Consider the following 24,870-nt stretch of genomic DNA (forward strand, 5'->3'; position numbering starts at 1 on the left):
TATGAATTTTTTTTTTTTTTTTTTTTTTATTTGCTGGAAGCTGCTGTGCATGTTCTGCTGAAGCATCTTATGCTGCCAGAATCTGCTGATCTGCCCAGCATCACAGGTGCTAAATTTGCATTTGTTCATTAGTAAGTTTTACTTAATCATCAAAGGATCTGGCTGGCCCATGAATGTTACCCTGATCTAAGCATGCTGTGAATTCAAATATAAGATTCGTGGCAGAGCTGCGTATCTCCTGAATTTTCCCTCAAGTACAACATACCTCTCACTTGAGATGATCCTTACGGTTCTGGCTGTGGCTTCTTACAGAGCTCAACTCACGTCGATCGACGCTCTATGCCTACTATGGGCTACATGACGCATACTGTGAGTGCGCCCAGTTTGCACGGCAAGTCGGTAAGTTGAGAGAGCAGTTACTTCTCCTTTTGTGTCATCGTATTGTTGTAGTTAAGTTTTAAAATCCTGCTCATTCCATAGTAGTTGTGTTTTTATTAGTTAAAACATAAATAACTTAATCTTAACCAGCTGCCAGTAAAGCCTGTAGGAATTTTGCTGTTATCTGCAACGTGAACAGGGATGAGCTGTCTGTTATTACAGGATTCAACTTTTATTATGTTTATTTGACCAAACGCAGAGTTAATGAAATAATTGCTTAATCGTGTCAAGTAACTGCTTTCTGGGCACTGAGGTGAAAAATGTAATTACAGTTACTCTCCCTGAAGACTGCTAATTTCCTCTTTACAATGTGTCTAAATACCTGCAGCCTGAAGAGCTAACATTGCTTCTCATTCGATTAAGGAGACATCAGGCTAAGTTGGCTAGTATACGAAATTACACAATCGCACAATTACTGCAGCACTTGCCAACTAATTCCACCTATCAGGTCAGCTGCTGCTTGGCTCATCTGTGCCGTATGACATTTTGTGACTCTGCAAATGCTTCATTAGTGGCATGCTTGAGCCTGTGCTTTCTTGCCCATTCTTTGGTATTCTACAGTTCCTGGGTCGTTTGTGGTTTTTCGTTGCTACTGTATTTGCTCTAAAAGAAGAGTGTTTTAATTTATAGGGCAGCAGTGCATATGTTTCAAAGTGTCATGTATACTTCCTTTTTATACTATTTCTGAAAATGCTGCATCTTCAGAAATGTGGGTTAAAACGTTGAATAAGTTCATTCTAAAGCAAAACCATTTCTTTGTGCTGCTTTCATGATGGGATCGGCTCCCTGTGCCACATGCTGCGTCACCTGCAAATTGAAGTGCATCAGCCAGTTTGTACATTCATATGAGCTTGTAACTGTGTCAGTTCTGCAGGTGAACGTTGGTTCACAAAAGCTCACGGGCATCTTGGATCATCAGCAGTGCTCTTGATGGCACTGATGTATGAAACTTGTAAATGTGAGATCAAACAGAAATGTACTTAGAGAGCTCTCTGATTCATATTAGACCCTCAAAAATGAAGCCACCTGGGGCTAAAATGTGGTGACTCTTCTTGGAATTGATGAAGGCTTTATATTGGCCCCAAACTAAAGGGATTTTTTTAATTTGGAAAAGTTTCTTTTCCTGACTTACCTCACCTACAGAACAATTACACTTAGATGGGTGATAGTAACAGGAATTTCTCAAAAAATGGGCGGACTTTCTAGTCAAGTCCTTAGCCATACCTACAAGCTGATCAGACAAGAACTGTAAGTGAACACCTCTAAAGAATTACAAGTGTGATCTATTGATTTTCTGGCATGAAGAGTTTTTATTTTCTTTTTTAACTACACGTTCTCATTGGCTCAAAATTTGAGAAAAGGTATAGTTGTATTTTTCTTTTATTCTGAAGTTTAAAGTACCCAGGATATAAAATCATGTCAAAATAGCCGTAAAAGTTCTAGGAGTTTTGGGGCGTTTTGGCTGACTGCTAAGCACATATGCAACAGTTAAGCTTTATTTTGTTCTATACTGCAAATACCCCTTTTTGAAAAAAAGAGAAATAACTTTGTTATGACTTCTGTGCATGCTTTTCTTGAAGCGACTGTAATGAAGATGTTGCTAGATGAATGTGACTATAAAATTAAGCTGATAGTAAGCCAATGAAAAATTAAACCGATGAGGTGAGCCAATGAAAAATAAGGATCAAGTTGATTGCTATTACTTAAAAGATAAGTGAGATTTTTTCAGTATTTTATTCACTAAATTTATTTCATACTTTCCCTGAATAAAGGAATCCATATCTTTATTAAACATGTATTAAATATGATCAAAAGTATTCTAGTGATTTGTTATATAATGGCTTCTAGTTACAGCTGACATAGGTGCAAGTCTTCTCTTCTTCCCCCAAAGAGACACGTTGTGCTGGAGAGCAACACCATAAGTTTTCAGTGAAGGGACAGTCAGTAGAACTTGATCTTGAAAAATGTAACTTTTTAAAATCTATTGTTTCAGGTAGTTACACGTCTTATTAGAGGTGGAAAACTCAAATTTGTATATTTGGAGGGTGGGCATGAGGTAGTAATATTCTTGGGAAATATTTTGCCCATTTTTCAGCTGTAAATAGCAGTATGCTGGTGGAGCAAATGTGCTTTTTTATGTACTTCGTACTCTGTTATTTTGTTTCCTCTTTCATCCATTTTCTTATCTGTAACCAATCCAAGTACTCTGAAATTGTTTCAAACATTCAAATACATTGCACTGTTTTTTCCCTATGTGCTTACCTGAAGGCCGATGACACTTATATCCAGTTGAAAAAGGATTTGGAGTATTTGGATCTGAAGGTAAGATTTTATAGGAGTCTACTTCCATTATTTTTTAACCCAGTGGTCTTTTTTTGTGTCATCTTTGCACGTGCAGGTTTTCAAATCACCTGTTCAGAGCCATCACTGTTTTGCTTAGAATATTGAAATTGTAGTGACTATACAATTGAAGTGGAACTCAGAAAATGTAGTTGCTTCAGTTTGTAGGAAGAACTTGTGTTACTGGTACTCCAGATGGATGATACTGTGTGGGTTTAGTGAAATCAGATAAAAAACTGATTCAAAATGTTTATTTGCTGTAGCATTAGAACCAATATGAAGTCAACTTCTCTAAGTTAAAATAGAATGTTCTTTTAATCCGGCTTTTTCTCGTTAAATCTTCTTGAGCTGACTTTTTCCTTGTTTTTATAATAGGCTGTATTTGTAAATTCTTATCTTGTCTTTATCATGTCTTTCTTGTGAAAATGTGATGATTAATTAGCACCTTGTTGTCTTCCTATTATTACAGCTAAGAGATTTCAAATGCACCCGTTCATCCATCCATCCATAGATAGAATCTGCCCAAATAATGTTACGTGATATTTCCTTTAAAAAAAATAATTTAAAAATATGATGCTGAGCATCAAAGTGGCTGTCCAAATGAAATTACTTCTGTGTCTGGTAAACACAATAGTTGGCAATTTGAAAGCAAATCTAGACTTACTAATATCAGATTTTGAAGAAAAAACTCCGAAACCATGTAATCATTTTGCTTAGCAAAGCAGTCTTTCTGCCCACTTTCTACGGTGTGTAGGATGTCTCACCACATCGATTTGTTACAGTTGAGGCCATGAAAGAGCTATTTGGTTACCCAGGAGATCCCCTCGTGCCTTCCTGCAGCCTGCGTAGCACCTGACGAAAGCAGCCAGAAAGAGAAATGTATGGGGGCTCCTGATCTTCCTGTGAGAAGAATCTTAATGTTAGTGTTAGTTCCCTTCTGAAAATCTTAACAGTCAAAATGTCAAGTGTGTTTCCATAAGAATGATCTAATTTTTCAGAATGGACATTTCTTAATAACCTTCTTTCAGTAGTGGTCTGGAAATGTGAAAATTCAGGTCAGGTTGCTAAGAGATTGAAGAGACCATGTGAAATTTGAGAAGGTGTCTTTGCATTGGTTAAATTTGTGTTTTGCCACTAAGTATAAATTACTGAAGAGATGCTTTGTTTTGCAGTATGAGGGGAAAAAAGAGTAGAGTGCTGGATGAAAATAAGCAAATTACATATTGATTTGGTAGTGGTGGAATATGACAAATTCACTGTTAAGATATATGATACCTTTCATTTAAGACACTGAAGGCTTAGAAAGGCTTTTAATTCAAGTCTCTCTCTTGACTTCATTAGGCTTTGAATCAAACTCACTCTGATTAAACAATTTCTAATAGGACTTTAGAATTGGAGTTAGACTTTTTTCATTTCAGTAAATCCATTATTTCTGAAAATCTCTCTTCCTAGAGGTTTTGAAACGTAACTTTTCCACATGGAATAGTGATTAAGCAATTAACTGCATAATACATGCCATAGTACTGAAACTGATTACGGTAACTGGTTACACAGCATTTTGTAACTTGTCATTACTCACGTGTTCCGCCCCCCACACCTTGCTCTTATTCTTTTATACTAGCCTATTTGTAATTGTTTAAGAACTTAAAAATATTATCTAAGAAATAATTTTTGATGTTAATAGCAAGATGAGATATTGTTCAACTTGATAGTGTATTGTCATAATATAAGTGGAAATTAAATAAAATGCTCTAGAGATATTAATCTATTTCAGTAGTTTTATCCTGCAGGCAAGCTAGTCCTGACATTAAAAAAAAAGTCTAAAGGCTGTTGACTCACACTGTAACGAACAATTATTGATAATTTTGAACTTGCCAAATACTAGGCATTGTGGGAGTGTCCTTTAATAATATTGCCTTTAGATTATGAAGTCTTTTTTTTCCCCTAAAATTTTTGCAATGACTCTATATTCTTTTTTCAGTCATGCAGTAAAGGTATGTGGAGCATGAAAGAAATGATGTATCTGTATGCTATAGCATAACCGTGCCTATTCTGCAAACAGATTTCTACAGTTGTGTTTCCACAGTTGGTTTTTCTTATCTCTAAAGTGGACAGGCACTGTATTATAAAAGCAGAAAGGAAGAGCAAAGCTCTTCCCCACAAGCTTCTAAGATGACTTTGCCAATAAGGTGAAACACAAGTGGTGAAGGAAGCTTCCCTTTTCATGACTATGAAATCAAGTTCAAGCAGGCTACAGGAGGGATGGATGGGCAGCCTCACTTCAGGGTAGTTTACAAACATTCTCAAGCAGGTTGTACAGTGTATGGATGAGGAAGCACAAGAAAGTTTGTGTCACTAAGTATAAATTGTGTGACCAGTTGAAGCAAATCTGAGACCACCTGAGTGGTCCTGCTTCATTCTTCTGCTGTCATGCTGTAGTATCTGGCGCTGTTTAGTTTCTACTGCAGTTGAAAGAGGTTGCTGGTGCAAGCTTGTGTCACATAGATAATGAAGGAAACACTGCATGGCAGGTATTTGTTGTGGGAGGAAGGGTAAGTGTGATTGAAGTAACTTTTTTGTCACTGAGGTTTTAACTAGGTTGCTCAAAGTGTCGATAGAGAGCTCTTGGTGCAAGCGTTGCTGCATGTTACATGACAGAAAATACTTTGCTGTAATTCCCAACACTCTTGAAACTGCAACTGGGCAAGTCTGAGCAAATCCTGTTTTGTGATGTGTGTGTTTGTGTGTGTGTTTTGCAAAAGTAAAAACGTCTTATGGTTGGATGAGCAATCTACCCACAATATAACAAGATAGGTCAATATCCAGTTGTAGCTTGCGTAATGGCAAGTTATATAGACTGTAAACCTCAAGGACCGGAGTGACATCAGAGCATACGATTATTGCTGCTCATGGAGTTTTGAGTTGTAAGGTTTGGGGGTTTTAATTTTTACATCTATAACGAGCTATTACTAAACTTTTGTTTGAAACAGATAGAAAATAATGGACCTCTGATCAACATGATATACAAAGTGCTAAAGAACTCAGCACAAGGGTTACTATCCAGTATACATGTAAGACTGCTTGCATCTGAAATGTGCTCATCCCATTGCTTTTTAAAATAGCAGTCAATGTTTATATATTCTGGCTTTACGGGTGTTTTATGGTAAACAGTAAAGCTTTCCATAAGATTTTTTTCTTTCCTTTTTTTTTTTTTTCTAATTTATTTATTCCCCTTTTGGAGTCTGTATGCAAAATTATGGCTGACCTCAGTGTTTGGTTTCATTTTATCATGTTTTGAAAATGATTGTGTCAAGTAGTGACTCCTATGTGTAATTTTGAAAATGTGCAAGCATGCTAAATCTTCATTATGTTCTCATGTTCACTGCTTGATAATTAACAAATTCTTTACAGTTCTGATTATGTAACTTAAAATATCCCCAAAATCTGTAGTCTCTGTTTTTTGTGTTAATTCCATTGTTTTGAAAAAGGCTTTTGCATTCTCTTAGCTTGCAGGTAATTAAATATGCAAAATTATTAATTTGACATGATAGTATTTATGCTTATATTTAATGGCTTGTTACTATTTTACGTAGGATTTGGCATTCAAGTAATTACATTAATACTTTTGAAAGAAAGGATTTTTCTTATATAAAACATTTAACTGTAGAAAATGAAAATAACTGAAAATTAAAAGTTTTGAGAGGCAGTAAATGCCAAAATTTATTTTGGTGGTAGGGAAGAAACATTTCACCACAGGAAAATGCATAATAAGTGTCTGAATAGAGTCTGCCATTGGAGGAGAGAACACAGTAAACATAAATGATGACCATAGTCTTCTGTCCTAAACCCACTTTGTTATTTGAAAATACTATGTGTAGATGACTAACTTAATAAAACATGTTAAATAAGAAACTGAGGTTGCAGCAAAGATTTATCTACACTTCCATTAAAAAATAATTACTTTAAGAAAGCTAGCATGCTCCTGTAGGTGCCTGTTTGGTTAATAAGTGAACTATGTTGCTTCAACTCTGGAGATTGCCAGTCAGAGTCAGTAAAAATGCAAACTACCGCTTCCACCCCACCAAAAAAAGCCAACAACTTCTGCTCTTATATTAAAACTTCTGCTTTTATATTATTAAAGACAATATTTAGATGAACTTTTCTTCATAAGCTCTTGCCTGTGTATGAATAGAAATATACTGTTTATGAGTACTATAATTCTAAACATGAAGTGTTTCTTTCGTAAGGTAGTATTTGCTTTAATGAATCATTTAAAATGTTCTAATCTAGTAATATTAAGTCATTAGATTTTAAGGCTATTAAAAACTGTGTGATTAATGAGCTATTTATATTGCCATTCTCTTAACCTCGTTTATTCACAAAAAGGGTCTCATGTAGGCAATAGAAATAATAAACTTTTCTACAGAGATAGACATGCCTTCATTTTAAGAATGCTGTGAAGGTTGGAAGTATAATATAGTATCGTTTCTGTACTGATTTTAAAACGGTGCTATGTGAGAAGATAATCTTCTCACCAGAAATTGAATATGAAACGAGTGATTTATGGAATGAGAGATTTGTAATATTATAAACATGTCAAAATAGATTAATTGCATTTAGTTCCACTACAGCAGTTTTATAGCAGTCTGTTTTTAATAAAATTCACCCTGTGCTATGGAAGAGACTATCCTTTGTACAATGAAATAGTTGCCAAAAAGTTGTATTTCTAGTCATTAATTAACGCTGTTATTCTTGCAACTGTGCATTTAAAGGAACTATTCAAGTCCTTTGGCTTCCAGAAAGCTATTCAAGGCGAACTGTTAAAACTATTAGGTTTTGCAGGAACAGGACTTTCGTAACCATAGACAAGTAGGATTATACTGTTTTCTACAGAATCTTAAGCTACCGTAAGAGTTATTTAATAACCTAATATAACTAGTAATTCTTTCTGATGACATTTTTAAAAAAACGAAAACCATATTTGAAAATCCTCATATCCAAAATTTTATTAATCTTTATTAATAACTGGGAATATTTAACAAAACTTTTCGTTGCTGAAGCATAATTAGGTTTTAGTTTGCTAAAACATTTCTCAGCTCTTTAAAACCTGTTCCTCATAGGTGACAGGGCGTGACGCGTTAAAAGAACGAAGTACAAAACCTGTCAAGATTGCAGAAAGTGATACTGATGTAAGTATGAAATACCACTTCAGAACCTCTTGCGTTGTTTTGATTTGTCTTGTACTGTTATGTGTTCACATTATTATGCTCTTTGGGGTAAAATACTGCTAATGGAGACTTTTCCGCTTAGTTTTTAAAATCTAACATTATATATTTATATGATTTCATTTTCAGGTCAAGCTAAGCGTTTTCTGTGAGCAGGACAGAATTTTGCAGGACTTGGAGGACAAATTAAGAGCCCTTAAGGAAAATAAAGTAAGTGGATTAAAAAGAGGTTTATAAAATAAAATAAAATAAAAACTTTCCTCTAATCATAAAATAAGAAATTACAAACAAAAAATCAAATTACTGAATGCTGCTTGCATTGTAGTAGTTTTCTTTGGACATGTGTATAACCTTAAGAAAAAAGAATTCGTTTTTATGTTAGGATTGAATACCCACTTTTAGAAAATGTGTTTTTGCAAATAAATGTTTTAAAACCACGTACATTTAATTTTCTGGCATTTATTACAAATTGGGGTATGTACACTTTTCTGTGTAGTTTTGCTTTATATCTTAATACGTATATGGTGTGAGGCAGAGCCATGTTTCATTTGCAGTTTCCCACCTGCACAAACATTGTTTGCATAAATAGCAGCATGCTACTGTATTGAGCTCACACTGTAACTGGTGTGGTATTTTCTTGGGTTTTTTTTGGGGTTTTATAAAAAATAAAAATAAAAAAGAGAGTGAGAGAAGGAAGGGAAATTGAAATTTGCAGTGATTTCAGAAACCTGTGCTGATTTATATATAGTACTGTGAACATAGTTCTGAGGATTATGACTGAAATACTGGAATATCTTCTGTGACAAGTTCATAGTTGGAACCTACCCCCTTTCCTCCGTGCCTATTCAAGTCAGAGTTCAAATAGTAAACAATGACAAAATGGTTTGCCTTTCCTTGTCTTTCCCTGCCTGTATGTATCTTTATCTGCTTCACTGCCTATGAGCTATAGCTGTCAATAAATTGAGATGTTTCAGAAAAAATCTATTCTAAAATGAAAGTACTGTCCACACGGATCCTTCGGAAGAGGTACTGTGCAAAAATGAATCAGTGTTATTTACTCTTGATGGAATGAATTGGGCCTACTTAGTGTTTTAGACAATATTTTAATTGCTCACATGGCTAATTCAGCTATAACAGTGAATGAGAACCTCTCCTTAAACAGCTAATGTTATGCTGTGGTATGGCTGCGTCAGTTCTATATTGCTAAAGGGAATTTTTCTGAAACTGTAAATTATAGTTTTGTACAGACTGTAAGTAGAAAAATTCCCCTCTCACTGCTTTGTGTTTTTAAACAGTTTTGGCTACTTAATGGAAAGATTTAATGGAAAATGTCAGATAATTTCAGTTATAATAGTTAATTAAGGCTCTTGCACTTTTTTGTTTACATCTTAGTCTCCACAACAGGAAGCCAGTCCTAACCTCTATTGGCTTATAGGCAAGACTGAGACTGTGGAAAACAACTTTTGTTTTCCCACAGGTAGATCCGTGAAATTCCGTCTAAATGTTGTAAGCTTACTGCCATCATCTTCTTTGTTAGGACCAGCTGGAGTCTGTTTTGGAGGTTTTACACAGGCAGATGGAACAGTACAAAGACCAACCACAACATGCAGAAAAAATTTCTTACCAGCAGAGACTTTTGCAAGAGGATCTCATACATATTCGGGCTGAAATATCCAAAGTTTCAACGGTAGGTGTTTTCGTTGATTCAAGAAAACTAAAATTAAAATACCAGTTAGAGTAAAACTGTGTTGTTCATTGCATAGGGGAGTTAAGTCCTGTTCTGAACTGATTTGGTTAAGGTACAGGATACTAAACCAGAACAAAAAAATTTCAACAATCTCTCTGGTTTTCCTTTTAAATGCACTCTTCCCATCCCCTCCTCCCCAAAAAAAAGCTCAAAAAACTTTTTTCATTTATGTATGAGGCTTAAATTGCAAATCTTTGGGCTAGTCCTTTGAAAATATATATATGATTCTGAGGGGAAAAGGAATTCGGAAAGTTTGATATTTTGGTCAAAATTTACTGTTAATATTCTGACTTAATGGCATTCAAATGCAGTGTAATGTTGCATTTTTATTAATAAAAATATTTCTAAGAATTGACCATGAAAGAGAGTATATCAAACCTGAGTGTTGTGTACTTGCTATATTAATCCTATCTCTTAATGAATATGGCACCAGCTCTTCATAAGATTGTTTCTAGAATTGCATGAATGCATTTCCTGTAGTAATATCTGATAATTAAAATCCTAGTATTATTTAAATGTATATATGCAGTGTTTTGCGTCATAGAAAATGTATGACTTCCACAGACAGCATTTAAAATTTAATCTGAGGCATAAAATGCAAATAATTGTAAGAATGACTGTACTGGTCTAGTCCAAGGCTCCTTTAGCTCAGGGTTCTGGCTTCAGCAGTGGATATAAGCAGATGCTTAGGGAAGAGTAAAGATAGGAGAGGTGAGTAGTATTTCCTGTCATAACCAATCCAGCTTCTAACTATTTTCTGCTCAGAGAATTCCTGAGGCTGGTATTTTTTTTTTTAATCTATTTAGTAATCCTCAAAAGATCTCATTTCCAAGAACCTGTACAGTCTGCTGTTAAGTTCTGTGAACCTTTTGCATCCAAAGGATCATTTGGCAAGATATTGCACGTATCTTTTCCCCACTGCATGGACAACCACTTTCTTTTATTTGTTTTTAGCCTGACTTGCACGTTTCATGTGATAGACCCTTGTTCTTGTATCAGAAAGAATGGGGAATCGTCAGTCATTATCCACTCGCTCCTTGCCACTCATAGTTTCATAGACCTCCATGACTTCTTCTGCTCAGCTCCCAAGCGCTCTCTTTTCTAGACTTCAGAGAAAAAGCCCACTTCCTCATTCTTTACATAAAAGTGCTCCAGACTCTTGATTTTTCTCAGTTCTGGGTCAGAAGGCAGACTATGGTGCCATGAATGCTGGAAATAATCTAAGTAAAGTAAGGGTGATTGGATAGCCTCATATTCCAGGTGTTTGCTTGTTTATTCAGTTGCAATGCCATTACAACACAATCTGTAGAGCTTTGTGTTTCAAAACATGAGTTCTGGTTTAGGTGACTGTTTAGATTTTAATTGTAAACTTGTTTTAGAGGAATAAGGTAAAAGGAACTGGAATAGACTTGATTGCTTCATAGCATATTAGTTATAGTTCAGATTCTATTAAATGCCAGTTTTATGCTCAAGAAATGTATTTGTGTGGGGAAGCTTGCCAGAATTTTTTAACTTGGGATTCTTGACTTGATCTTGCAACCTATGAAACGTTTTGAAGTTTATCATCAACTCTAAGCAAAAAATGTAGACTACAAAATTGACTTTTTGCTGCTTTTTATGATAGAACAACACTGTCTTAAAACCACGTTGGTGCTCAATTATATGGATAGAGCAATTTTGAAGTTTATCGTTAACATTGTATTAGAGTATTCCCTCTGTTAATAGGAAATGGAAAATGCCTGGAATGAATATCTGAAATTAGAAAAGGACGTGAGCCAACTGAAAAAAGCCTTACAGGAACAGATGAATAGTTCATTGGTATCTCAGGTGAGTCCGTTTCCAGACACTGGTTTACTTATGAGATGATTTTGTCTGAACTTGAAAGCTATCATCTCGTAAGAGAAATTCTCTGCGATTTTTGCACTATAGTCAACTGTCATGTAGCTTAGTTTGCAAACTTCACACATTGTAGCAGCGTAGCTGTGCAGTAACTAGCTATCTTGCAGCATGTGTAATAGTTTCTCATAAATTGCCTATGCAAATTTGTCATTATTTTATTATATTTTTATTACGTGCTGACATCTTGACATTGATAACGTATTTAATTTATAAGACTATGCAGGACTTCTTAGTCTTCCATTTATTTGATCTGACATTGTTGGCTCTCTATCCATTTTTAAGAACATCAGTCACTAGCTTGTTATTGTCATTACTTGTTCTTTGTCATGTTCTTCTATTTATGGAAGATTTATCTCTGCAGATTGTTTTGTGAAGTGGAATAAGTGTTTAACAGCCATTGGTAATTGAAAGGCATCTTGGTTTTAAATCAATTATTCAGTTTTGAATCTTACAAAGAAGCTTTGTTTGAAGCTAAGTTATTCTGTTTGCTGAACTGGATGTGGCATACCAGATTATTTCTACATATCTGCTTACAGCTGGTTATTTTATTCTTAGAGCAAGAAATACAGTCCAGATTATTTTTCCTGTGTTTAAGCAGAACAGTTTTATTTAAGAGACAAAACACAAGGAGCAAAGCTAATGTACACATTTTGCTCAAATCTTAGCCTACTTTTTCAAATATCCTGGACCAAAAGAGCTCACTAGTTAAATTTATAAATGTATTTATTTGCAACAAATATCTGATCAGATATGAATTGAAGTCCCTTTGTTTTCGCTATTAATGGAGAAATGTTTTGTATTGAAGTGAGAATTGTAAAACTTTTTTAATTGCATCAATCTTCAAAGTCCGTTTTCATTTACTTCTGATTTTGGGGGAATGGGGGAGTGATTCATATTCTAGAGCCAGAATATTACGTAATTTAGCTCAGCTGTAGAATACATGTCTCCAAAAAATCCCAGGGGTATTTTAGAATAAAATCAGCCCTGTATGAAGTTAATTGGTTTAACAAAGGGAAATTACAGGTTTAAACAAAATATACTTTGTTAAAGTACTTTAGCAAACAATTTCCAGTTGTGCATTACAAATGCTTAAAATACTGGATGTAATTCAGTGAAATATGCAGAAAAGGAATGCGGTTTGCACAGAAAAAATATTAACTCATTTTTATTATCATCTCCTATCACATACGTGCATAATTATAAAAAAATACACATGCACGTACACACAAACATACACACATTATGTGTTTTGTTTATGTATACTTACATACCTATGCATACATATATGTACATATATATGTTTGACTAAGATTTTAAAAAATTGTGGAGATACTAAGAGGAGCTGATTTTTTCAGAAAGTACTGAATATTCTTAAAACTAAATTCCTTCAAAGAGGTCTCTCTTGAAGTACCCGTAGTAGTTTTTGGTCCCTACTTGAGGGTATGTAGACTGAAATTTGTTTATCTAGTATTTTTCAATAGCACTAAATTAATACACACTGTATTTAAAAAAATGCAATCTTCATGGAATATTATTAAAAATTCAATAAGTTTACAGGCTCAAGTTGCTGTAGGAAACAGCGAATGTCGTTTGTATATAGCATTAATTAAGAGGTTAAAACCTAAATGTTTCAAGCAGCTTAGAGTAAATCTTGATTTTTAAGAGTGTAGCCTCATTCTCTTTTGCTTAAGGGTTGGGGTGATCTGGGCATGCTGAAATTAACTGAGATGTGCTATTTTGTCAGTGGTAACTTTTTAGTTGGTAAGTGTTTTCTCCTCTGGTTTTATAAATCATTGTAAATTATGTTTCTGTGTGAAGAAAGTTAGAGAAATTGATTTATTTCTCCGAGTTATCTTTTCATGCTTGCCCATAAAGTACATTTATACCCTTTCGTGAACAGCAGTCTTGGCTTTCATAATTTAAAAATAAATTCATCTGTTTATCTTTTAGATCTAGTCCATTTTTGGTCTAAAATATTCTCTTCACATCAATATTTAAGTAATGGGAAGAAATAATATTAAAAGATCTCTTGGCTTTTGTAAATTACTGATCGAACATTTTCTGAGTAGTTTCAGAAGCAGAATTTTTTTGGACGTGTGGAGTTTTTTTAAGCAGTTCTTAGGCTCGATTATTGTAAATCCATCATTTGGTTTCTTGTAGTATGATTGATCTCAGAAAAATGAAATGAAACGAGCAAATTTATAGTTTGTATCCTGACAGTCTTTCAAGATCTGTCCCATCTATCGAGTGAGTTTACTACAGGCAAATAACGTTCTCCATCATTTAAATGTTTGTGTTCTTGGCACCCTGTTTGCTGATCTATAACCTGGCTGAACATATTTTCTGATCTAAGACAGAAAATGGAAAGCAATTTGTATGCCTTTCTCAGTTCTACGAAGTGTAAGAGCTTTTATTAAAGTTTTTCTCTTTCAGGCTTATAGGATTAATTAGTGGTTATTTTGCAGCTCATGGCAGGTGATGAATCTCTAGAGTTCTTGTACAATTTGTAAGCAATTCTTAACTAAAGTGTTTTACCGCGTTCTGCTGTCTTCAATAACAGTTGTCTTCTTGGTTTTACTAAGTTTATTCTTAATGCAAATTTTGGAAGGCAGAATTGCCAGGCTTTGATTAAGTAGATGAGAATAGCTATTTATGATGACTGCAGTGAACATCTGACTGAAGTGGTGGCTTCAGTTATCAAGGCCGCTGGCTGCAAGATGCAATCAAAGGCGGAGTCCAGACTGTAGAAAAAGCTTACTTTCTTTCTACTGGAAAGACTTGGTAAAGCAAATAGGACACAAGATAAGACCAAATCCTGGAACAGCAGCAATATATTGTTTCAACTTGTAATACATCACATCCAGTAGGCCTAACGACCCACACATAAGCAGAAATTAAATTTATCAGCCCTTCTGTTTTGGTTTTATATTCATAGAATCATAGAATGGCATAGGCTGGAAGGGACCTTAGAGATCATCTAATCCAACCTCCCTGTCATGGGCAGGTACGCCTCTCAACTAGATCAGGCTCCTCAAGGCTCTGTCCAACCTGGCCTTGAACACCTCCAGGGAGGGGGCATCCACAACCTCTCTGGGCAATCTATTCCAAAATCTCACCACCCTCGTACTGAAGAATTTCTTCCTAAAATCTAGTCTAAATCTGTTCTCCTTCAACTTAAACCCATTTGCCCTTGTCCTATCAGTGGACACTCTTGTAAAAAGTCCCTCCCCAGCCTTCCTGTAGGTTCCCTTCAGGTATTGGAAGACAGCTATTAGGTCCCCCCGAAGACTTCTCTTTTCAAGGCTGAACGATCCCAGCTCCCGCAACCTGTCCTCGTAGCGGAGGTGCTCCAGCCCCTGGATCATCTTTGTGGCCCTCCTCTGAACACGCTCCAACAGATCTATGTCTCTCTTATGGTGGGGACACCAGAACTGGACACAGTATTCAAGGTGGGGGTCTCACGAGAGCAGAGTAAAGGGGCAGAATCACCTCTCTTGACCTACTGACCACACTTCTCTTGATACATCCCAGGATGCAGTTGGCCTTCTGAGCTGCATGAGCGCACTGCCGGCTCATGTTGAGCTTCTCATCTATAAACACCCCCAAATCCTTCTCTTCAGGGCTACTCTCAACCTACTCTGTGCCCAGTTTGTATTTGTGCCTAGGATTGGCCCCACCCAAGTGAAGGACCTTGCATTTTGACTTGTTGAAGCTCATGCAGTTTGCACTGGCCCATTTCTCAAGCCTATCAAGGTCCCTCTGGATGGCATCTCTTCCCTCAAGTGAGTCCACGGCACCACACAACTTGGTGTCATCAGCAAACTTACTGAGTGTGCACTCAGTGACGTCATCCCTGTCGCTGACAAAGATGTTGAACAGCACTGGACCCAGAACAGACCCCTGAGGGACACCGCTTGACACTGGTCTCCATGTAGACATTGAGCCATTGACCACAACTCTTTGAGTGCAACCATCCAGCCAGTTCTTTATCCACCGAGTGGTCCATCTGTCAAATCCATGTCTCTCCATTTTAGAGATAAGGATGTCATGTGGGACAGTGTCAAACGCCTTGCACAAATCCAGGAAAATGACATCCATTGCTTTACCCACGTCAACCAGAGCTCTAGCTTTGTCGTAGAAGGCCACTAAATTAGTCAGGCACGACTTGCCCCTAGTGAAGCCATATTGGCTGTCACCAACCACTTGGTTATTTTTTATGTGCCTTAGTACAGCTACCAGGAGAATCTGTTCCATGATTTTACCAGGCACAGAGATAAGGCTGACTGGTCTGTAGTTTCCCAGGTTGTCCTTGGTCCCTTTTTAAAGATGGGGGTTATGTTCGCCCTTTTCCAACTCTAACCATTCTATGATTCTATGATTTAACAACAAAGTTCAAATGAAAAGATTCTGCAAGCTCATTTTATGTAGAACATTAAACTAGGTTTTTGTAGCCTGAATAATATTGTAGAGAAAATTTAGATGTGTCTCTTTCCCCCAGTCTTCTATAGAAAGTCTTCCAAGACTCAGGAAATGCTCTAATAAATTAAATGGGCAAGATATGATGGTTTGTGTTGGTCGTTTTTTTTATTTATTTTAAAATAATGATTTAACTCATTTCTAGACTCCCAAGTTTTCATGTAAGTTCTGAAATGTTAGTTTGGGTTTGGAATCAAAAGAAGTTTGATAAGCCCATAAGAAATTAAAAATGAGATACAATTGATTTTTTTTTCTTTTACTACAAACATCAGGAGAAAACACAAATACAAAAAGACTTGTGGAGAATTGAAGATGTTACAGCTGGCTTGAGTGCAAATAAAACAAACTACAAAACCATAGTAGACTCTATCAAGAATCCAGGTAAGGAGAACATAACAAAAAAGAATATACAAATGCAGCTGAATATTTGGGTCTTTATAGTCTAGAAGCTTGTTCTACTGCAGAAAACCCAGTTAATTCTGCTATTGGTTGCATCAGAAATCTCTGTTGATTGAGCACAGTAACTTGGCGTTTCTTTGGTTGAGGTGGTCAAAAGGTTTTTGTTGTTTTTTTTCACATACTGATGGCACTAAAATGTAACAAGCCATAAAAAAGGGAATAATACTAATAATAATGGGCTAAGTTCTGCAAGTTGCAGAAAGAGTTTCTGTTGTACGCCAGGCTCATATCAGCATAGTACCTATTCTGCATTCTGTCCAGGACTTCCTCTCTGTGTTCTTCTCTGCTTCCCACCCCCGCCTTCCTTGGATACTGCCCAACTGCTCTTGCCTTCCCGCTCCCACTTCAGGCAGGTGTTTGGTGGGCAGAGCAACATCAGCTGTGGAAGGGAGCTATGGAGGAAGGGAAAGTGTGTATGGTCTGCCTCTCAGTTGCTTTATTATGTTTCAATTAAAAGTCATAAGGTGTTGGGATAGCAAGAGACTGTTAATGCCACCCGTTAATTCACTTTGACCATTTACGTACAGAGATAAAATAGTTCTGAGACGGTGAAATCTTATTTTATATAAGGTATGGCTGTGAGTGCTTAGCCTTGTCTAGATCTATAGGCATCTTAAGGAATCTGTGGCATGGGGCCAGATAGAGCCTATGAACTGAGTTCATATGACTCTTGAGCTTTTCTTTCCCTCCTTCCCAGTGCCCTTTCCAAGGAATTTTACTGGATGGTATTAAAGTGTGTGGTTTTATTTTTGGTCCGAAAGGCTTGCTTGATCCTCATCAGGAAAGTGTTTTCTACCCCTGATATAATGTAACAATCAAATGGTTTTATGTCAAAAAAAAACCCTCTGTTTGTATTCAAAGCAATATGCAGAATATTAGGGCTGGTTTATGAAGTTGAAGGGTGTTCATTGCTGTTCTTATGAACATTATTGATAAGAACCAACACCTGACATATTTGCTTGTTTCTCTCCTAGAGAGAAAAATAGTGCCTTCGTTTTCTCAGTCTTCAGTGCCTTCCTTACCAGCTTCCCTCGCAACTGCGGAGAACAAACTATCAGCTCCGCAAAGCCCTCCACCCAGTCCAGTTAAATCCTCTCTAGAGGTTAGGCTGTATCCACAGCCTTATTTCCAGGCCAGAACGCAGCACCAAGCACAGCAGCTGAAAAAAATTGAGCCGCCTCTTCAGTCACCAGTTAAGCTAAAGCCAAAGGTTGTAAGTACTGCTCTTGTGAGATTCATTCACCAATGTTTCCATTTACTTGTGGCAGAAACAATGACAGTTTCATGGTTCCAAAGTGCACACAGTGTGGGGACACTTGAAGTGTTTGTGTTGAAACTGAGCAATAGCACGCACAGGAGAATATATGCACCTAACATGGAGCTTTGTGTACAGTAGCCACATGCTGCTTTAGAACATACCAATGCAAAGCCTTCCTTTGTAATGCTTTGTGGTTGACTAGTTGTTTGCTTTCTTGGGTCTTGTTTGGTTTTTAAAGCGCCAAGCTCCTGGTGTGGACGGAGGAGAATATGCTGAAGAAGTCACAAATAACTCATATAACGTAATGAACTTTCAGTCAGTTTATGCCAGACTGTGTTCAGACTGTTTGTCAAATACCTGTACTTTCCTGTTACCAGGAAGATGAAGCACCACCCCGACCTCCTCTCCCTCAGTTGTACAGTCCTGATGATCAGCCACCGGCTGTTCCACCTCTCCCAAGAGAAGCCACTGTCATCAGACACACATCAGTGCGTGGCCTGAAACGTCAGTCAGACGAAAGAAAGAGAGACAGAGAACTTGGGCAGTATGTAAATGGAGATTACAGGGTGAGCACTCATATGCCTCTACACCTGCACTTTAAAGATGTGTGAATCTATAATAAAAGATACTGTCTGTAAAATATGTGGACCTTTAGATCTTATAATAAGGAGAGCGAGCTGATGGCAGAGAGATAGTGATGGCAGGGAGAAATCTATGCCGTATGACCATGGCAGAGAGAGGTTTAGTGATCCAGAAACAAAGCTTGAGGATTTATTGAGACTTTAGATTAAGACTTGCTGTCTGTGATTTCGTTTGACCTGATGAGTATTTTTCCATATAGATGGAACTGCGTTCATACATGAGTGAACCAGAACTAGCAACAATAGGTGGTGACCTCAGCCAACCTTCCAGTGGTTTGATATGCTCTGACAGTGGATACCAGACATTACCTACCCGTGGTAAGCCAGGAATTTATGTAGTTGATTTTAACAATACTCTCTGTATAGGAGCTTTTCTCTCCTAGGATTTTCTGGAGATGGTCTTTATCATCAGATCATTATTTTTACATTAACTATACAATGCTGTGGAAGTCTAGAGGTTTTGTGCATTTTAATGGGACTGTTACAGACAACCAGCCTTTTACAAAGAAAATGAATGTATAATGCTTAAAAAAAAAGCATAGCAAAACATGAAATTAGCTGTTAGAATGTTTCCTGTATTTAGAGTTATTTTTCCTTATATTTCTGTGTGATCTTTTACAAATTCAAGTATTTTTTAAAACACTTATATTACCATTGAAATGGAAGCAATAAAGAATAAGAACACAATGCCCCCAGGTGCCATATGTGACTTGACACTCCATCCCCACTGTGCTACCGTCCTGGAACTATTTCCCACATGAGGATAAGGAAGATACTTGTGATTATTTGTACAGTTTGTCTATTGTTGTACAGCTGAGTTCACTCCATACCTCATTTAATACAAGCTTCTAAATTATTGTAGATCTTTCTGAATTTTGATCAGTAGTGACCTGAAACACATTACCTTTGGCTGAAATGAAATTTCATACCTCTCTTGATCTTCTGAACTGCAAAATGTGAAATGTGAGCTAAAAGATTAAGCAGAATAGCATACAAAAAGCATGACAATTTAAAAAAATATCTGACGCTTATCGTAATTTTGTCTGTCATTTGGTTTTAAAGCATTCTCTTCTTCCTTATAAAGGTTTATCTGGATCAACTTCCAGATTGCACCAATCATCCACCATTGCATCATATGCAACACTTCGAAGGGATAGGTCCAAGGTAAGTTTTAAATGAACATCTGAAGGCAAATGTCTGAACTGTTGAAAATAGTTAAGCCCACAATATATTTTGCATAACAGGAAGTGGCGCGGTAGCAGCATGGGAGAGGACCCAAAACCTGTGATCTAATAAAACCTCCAATTTTTCACTTTGTTAGATGAATCAGGAAGCACAGACAGCTTACTGCATTTGAAACATTTCTAAAACTAGATCTGGAACCAAAAATCAGCAGTACTAATAGAAAATATAGAGGCGAAATGTGCAAAATAATGCAAAAATAGTAGAACAAAATCATGTTCGTTTAGTAATAAGGTAGGAGAAAGAGTTATTTTTTTGTATAATTCTTATAAAGTATTAATTACATGTGTTTTGTGTGCCTTGTGATTTCTACAGGAGAGACCAAAGAGTGCCTTGGAACGTTTATACTCTGGAGACCACCAAAGAGGCAAGATGAGTGCAGAGGAACAACTGGAAAGAATGAAGCGCCATCAGAAGGCATTAGTTCGTGAACGCAAGAGAACTCTTAGCCAAGGAGAAAGGCAGTCTGTTTCATCTCGGTCTTTCATCAGGCCCATTTCTGCAGACATAGGCTCAGTATGTTAGATATGCCTTAAAAGGACTAAAGTAAAAATATTTTGGGGTTTTTTTTGCTATCAAGCACTTTCACTGGAGTGTGTGCGATGCTTCTAGTCTAATTAAATTAGTGTTATACAGCATAACTCTGAGAGAGTGTGAGTAACAGATGATCTTTTTTTACTGGTAGTTCCAGTATACGTAGCAGGTTCAGCAGGTAAGTTGGCCAGAGGTTAGTGTGCTGAGTGGAGATGTCAATATATGGAAGTGATTTCAGAGACACGATTGTTTTTATTGGGATTGTATTTAGAAAGTGTAAGAAGCTTGTACAGTTTTAAAACTGCTTCATAATGGAATGGGCCTTTTAGAATGTTCTTGTTCACCATGGGTATATTTTTTTTTTTAATTCATAAATTAGGCTGCAAGATAGTCTTGGTAATATCAGACCAAGGTGGTGGTTGTTTGTTGTTTTAAAGAGATGATAAATGGATAATCAGTTTTAAAATCTCATCATGCTGATTAGAAATTTATGTAAGAGCTAATGTGTTTTAATTGATACAGATTCTTTAAAGCTTAAAATGTAGAATATTCTAATAAGGCTCAGATTTAAGCTGCTGAAGAAAAGGATTTTTGTTGTGTTCTGAGATTAAATGCTGTACAGATGATAAATTTGTAATGATACATTTTGGATACTAACCAAAGCAATTCTAATTGGTGAAGTTACCCAGTCGCTCACTTGGTGCTAAACCAAGACTGTACTGTAATTGCACTTTTGCTGTGGTCTTTTAATTTATTTTTTATTTGGTCCACTAGAGCTTTAGAATGGTCACCTTGTTTTACCTAATTCATTGCACAAGATCTCTTGCTTTTAGATTCGTCACTCATCATACCTAATGCCTCTTTTTTTTTGTTTGCTTGTTTTTAATTTGCAGAATTTTGTAGTTATTTTAAAATTTCTAACTGGACTACTCAATTTTTACCAGGCTTAATTGCATTTAGTACATGTGTGTCAATTGCTAGCATTAAAAAAAAAACCCTATAATGTTCAGCCTTTCATTCTCACTGTTCAGTAGCACTAATTTACAGCCAGTTATTTGTATTTACTTCCCCAGTAAATACGAGTGCACTACCTGGAGACATTCATCTCTTTTGTCTTCTGTTTTGCAGTCACGAATTTATCGATGATAGTGCATAATATTTGGGAACTATAGAACTATAGTATCACTGTTATTTTCGTATTTTAATTAGAAGAACTAAATCTGAGCTGCTTTTGTTTCCTGACTCGCATAACATACACAAGTCGAATTTAAACATTTTTGTGACACTCCTTATTAACGTTTGTGGCAAACACTTTATAATTTGTGTGCCATCTTGGTCTTTTTCTTGCTGTAAAAAATTAAAATAGAATCTTTCAGCCCTAGCAATGTTTTGTAGAGGTCATCTCTGGTACTTACAGGGCTTTGATACGCAAAAAAAGCATGTTTGATAGCACAATTACTTACAGCATTACACTTATTTAGCAGCCAAAATGGCAAACAGTTAAATGTATAATTGAAGTGCTACTCAGTATGTAACATTTGCTTTAAACATACGTTGTATATGTAACCCTAATTTTAAATCGGTCAGCTCTCGAGTGTAGTAGACATTCTAAGTATTGATCACAGTACCTGAATTCATTTGTTATATACAATGCCTTTTTAATGTAAAAGTCGCAACATCAAAGCCAATAAAAATGCTGCTTCGTAATAATGGTTTGATCTTTTTCTTACCTATATCTAAAAACTTGAAAGTGATACTGTGTATTTAAAATATACTATGTCAATCAGGCCTGGTTCGAATCTGAGTAGAAGAATGAGTTTGGAGTACTTATATGAGAAAACATTTTTTTCTCTTCTGAATTCTATAAAGAAACATCTTAATTTTTGAAATATAGTTGCCTTTTAGCTATTCAACTTTTTTGAGGTACATGGAAGATCTGTATCTTCTGAGTGAATATTGAGAGCTTGTGCATGAATAGGTTTCTGTTAGATTTATTAATGCAAGTAGCATAATGTAATCTAAGGACGTATGGAGTTCAGACTTGAGGCAGACAAACCAAAGATTTGTAACAGAAATACTAGAGATATTTTTAAGAAACATAGAGTGGCACATTATCCTACCGATATCCTCAAATACCTTAGGAGATAATTTTTTTGTTGTTCTTTTTGTCCCTTCTCTTTCCCACTGCTTTTAATATCTTGTTTCAACTCTGTACGGTAAAGTTGCTGAGATCTGCTGGATGGTCTGATGCTGCAACTGAACTTAATTTTTGAACAAAAAAGTGTTGGTAGTGTTCTTAAGTTATGTGCAGCTGTGTAGTTGTGAAGGAGCTACTATGCTGTGATTTGGGGACTCTAAAGTTATGCTGCTTAAATTAAATACATTCTGAATTTCTTATTGCTAAATATTTACCTTGTAAAGATGGAATGTGATTTTCTAGCTAGATACTACTTTTAGTACAGTCAGAAGAGCTTAGAAGTTACTAAATTATTATTTTTGAGTTCAAGACAAGTTAATGCTAGTAGTAAAATATTATCAGCTTTAATCCTGAGGTATTATTATAGAAAGATATATAAAATTTTCAAGTTGCAATTCTCAGCTTGCAATATAAATACCCTTTCTGTGTAGTGATTCAAAAATCACACAGCACTGCCTGGTTAGAATGCCTAAGACTAGTCAGTCAGTCGGTAGACTCACTTGTATTGACGTCTGTGCTTCCAAAGATGTCTTTGTGTAGCTAGTTCAATGTTAATCAGCATATATGAAATTGTGATTAACACATTTGTTAGAATTTAATACTGCTGAACGTTTCCTGTAAAATTAAACAATACTCCAAAATCCTTGCAGCACAGCTAGAGATCAAATCTCCCAGCCATACGTTCCTTTTGTTGTCTGTTAAGGGCTTTGCTCTGTGGATTCTTTCAGCAATATAGCATTTGCAGCAGTAGTAATGTACATTGCTAAATGGTGAATTTGGCAGTATGGTTGAGTGCTGTTAATTGTTTTGTATCTGTTACCAGTGGAAACGAGAGCAAGAATTTGATTTGCAGTTACTTGAGAGAGCAATTCGTGGAGAAGACAAGGACGAAAATGAATGGTTAAAAGTTCAGCCAGTAGCAGTGACAGAGACAGACCTGGAGCCTCAAGACTATGATTTAGATATCAGCAGAGAGGTAACACTCATAATTTTTAGCCTCCTATTCTCTTCCCCAAATATATTAACCTTTTCAAGTTTTAGGTAGTGAATTCTCATATTTTCTTTCAAAAGTTAATTGGACGTTTGAGCTAAAAGGAGTCTTTTGGGTATTGACAATTTATGGCGTGACACTTAGAATCTCTGTAAGGTTCATGTGTTTTAGTAGAGAGGAGAAATTGAAAGATTTGCTCTACTGTTTGAAAAATACCTTGGGCTTTATAGAGGAAAAAGCAATTAGGTTAGGCAATGTTATTTAAATTGGAAAAAAAGATGAGAAGACAACATCAAGAGTATTTGAAAATAAGAAACGGCAATGAAATAAAAGTTAGTTCCCCAGAGCTACCTTACTCTTTGTTTTGACTGACAAAGCATGGTAGAGAAGAGGGAGCACTGCTTTATCCTGGTCAGACCAGAAAACATCTTTCCATTGGCTTTTCAACTAACTTGGTTGGTGTTCTGGGCACTAGATCTTTTTTCAGCTCTAGTAAGTGAGTAAAGTGTTTGAAATGCGATTGAGCCATCTGGTGGAAAGGAAAGACTATAGCAAGTGGAAAGGTTTCAGTCGGTACTGTGCGTTGTGTAAAATGCCATGGTAGATGGAAAATCAGTAAATTTACTAATGACAGAGTGGTAAGCACCTCTACTCTTCTGAAAGCTATTGGCAACGTATCGTTTTACATGGAGAGATATTTGCAAAAGGTTGAATCCGTGAGCCATTATCTGTTGATCTCTATGAACGAACGTGTCTTTCAATTAATCTTCGTATGTTCTACAGCAAATGCAGTACTCCTGTAAACTTCAGAAACAGAAAAACATATTTTCGTTGTATTGCCTTTTTGCACTCTGCTATGAAATTCATTTCTAGGTCTCCAGAGCTCCCTGAATCACTTCAGACATTCAAGTTAGCGCCTTCAGCCTAGGACAGGAAACACTTTTGCTTTTAGGCATTTCTGCCCTACTTCAGAGTAACTGACGCAGGCCTGAAGCTCTGAATGTAAAACTTCTTTCTGAGGTTACCCAGGTTGTCCTTTTCCATTTCATGTACTCATCCTCTTCATTTGGCAGGCGCTTCTGTACCCAAGGTACTTCTGTGCCTCATAAGGAAGTGTACTCAGTTGTGTCTTGAAGGCCAATAAATCTGCTGTTCACATGATAACTCAGTTTGTTATTCTGGAAGTGGCAGGATGAGTTGATCTAGGTTAGTCATAGTGTGGAAATAGATATATAAATTAAAAATAAAAGGAATGTGTATGGCTACAGAGCTTCAGAAAGGAGTTGGATTTGAAGATAAGGAAGGAGTGGAAAATGAGGATTTTTCAGGAACCATTGGCCTTGGATTTACTGAGAAGGAAGTATAAAAATGTGAGTTTGGGATTTTAATGTAGTTATGAGTGCCAGTGACTGTATTGTATGCT

General features: G+C 36.2%; 1 protein-coding gene across 2 annotated transcripts in view; it reads left to right on the plus strand.

Annotated features, from left to right (window-relative positions):
• The window catches only part of PLEKHA7 (pleckstrin homology domain containing A7), a 163,750-nt gene that overhangs the window by 133,304 nt on the left and 5,576 nt on the right, over positions 1–24,870 (plus strand). The window contains exons 12-26 of one of the 2 annotated variants that reach the window (XM_086613526.1): positions 313–399; positions 767–886; positions 2,707–2,760; positions 5,769–5,849; positions 7,899–7,967; positions 8,133–8,213; positions 9,541–9,690; positions 11,476–11,577; positions 16,398–16,506; positions 17,559–17,797; positions 18,220–18,408; positions 18,684–18,801; positions 19,568–19,647; positions 20,041–20,241; positions 23,280–23,432. In XM_086613526.1, the coding sequence (XP_086469652.1) occupies positions 313–399; positions 767–886; positions 2,707–2,760; positions 5,769–5,849; positions 7,899–7,967; positions 8,133–8,213; positions 9,541–9,690; positions 11,476–11,577; positions 16,398–16,506; positions 17,559–17,797; positions 18,220–18,408; positions 18,684–18,801; positions 19,568–19,647; positions 20,041–20,241; positions 23,280–23,432 (1,833 nt within the window). The remainder of the gene's footprint in view (positions 1–312; positions 400–766; positions 887–2,706; positions 2,761–5,768; positions 5,850–7,898; positions 7,968–8,132; positions 8,214–9,540; positions 9,691–11,475; positions 11,578–16,397; positions 16,507–17,558; positions 17,798–18,219; positions 18,409–18,683; positions 18,802–19,567; positions 19,648–20,040; positions 20,242–23,279; positions 23,433–24,870) is intronic. The other variant, XM_086613527.1, reaches the window with a different exon arrangement.

Source organism: Tauraco erythrolophus, chromosome 6 (assembly GCF_009769465.1).
Source record: "Tauraco erythrolophus isolate bTauEry1 chromosome 6, bTauEry1.pri, whole genome shotgun sequence".
Taxonomy (NCBI): domain Eukaryota; kingdom Metazoa; phylum Chordata; class Aves; order Musophagiformes; family Musophagidae; genus Tauraco; species Tauraco erythrolophus.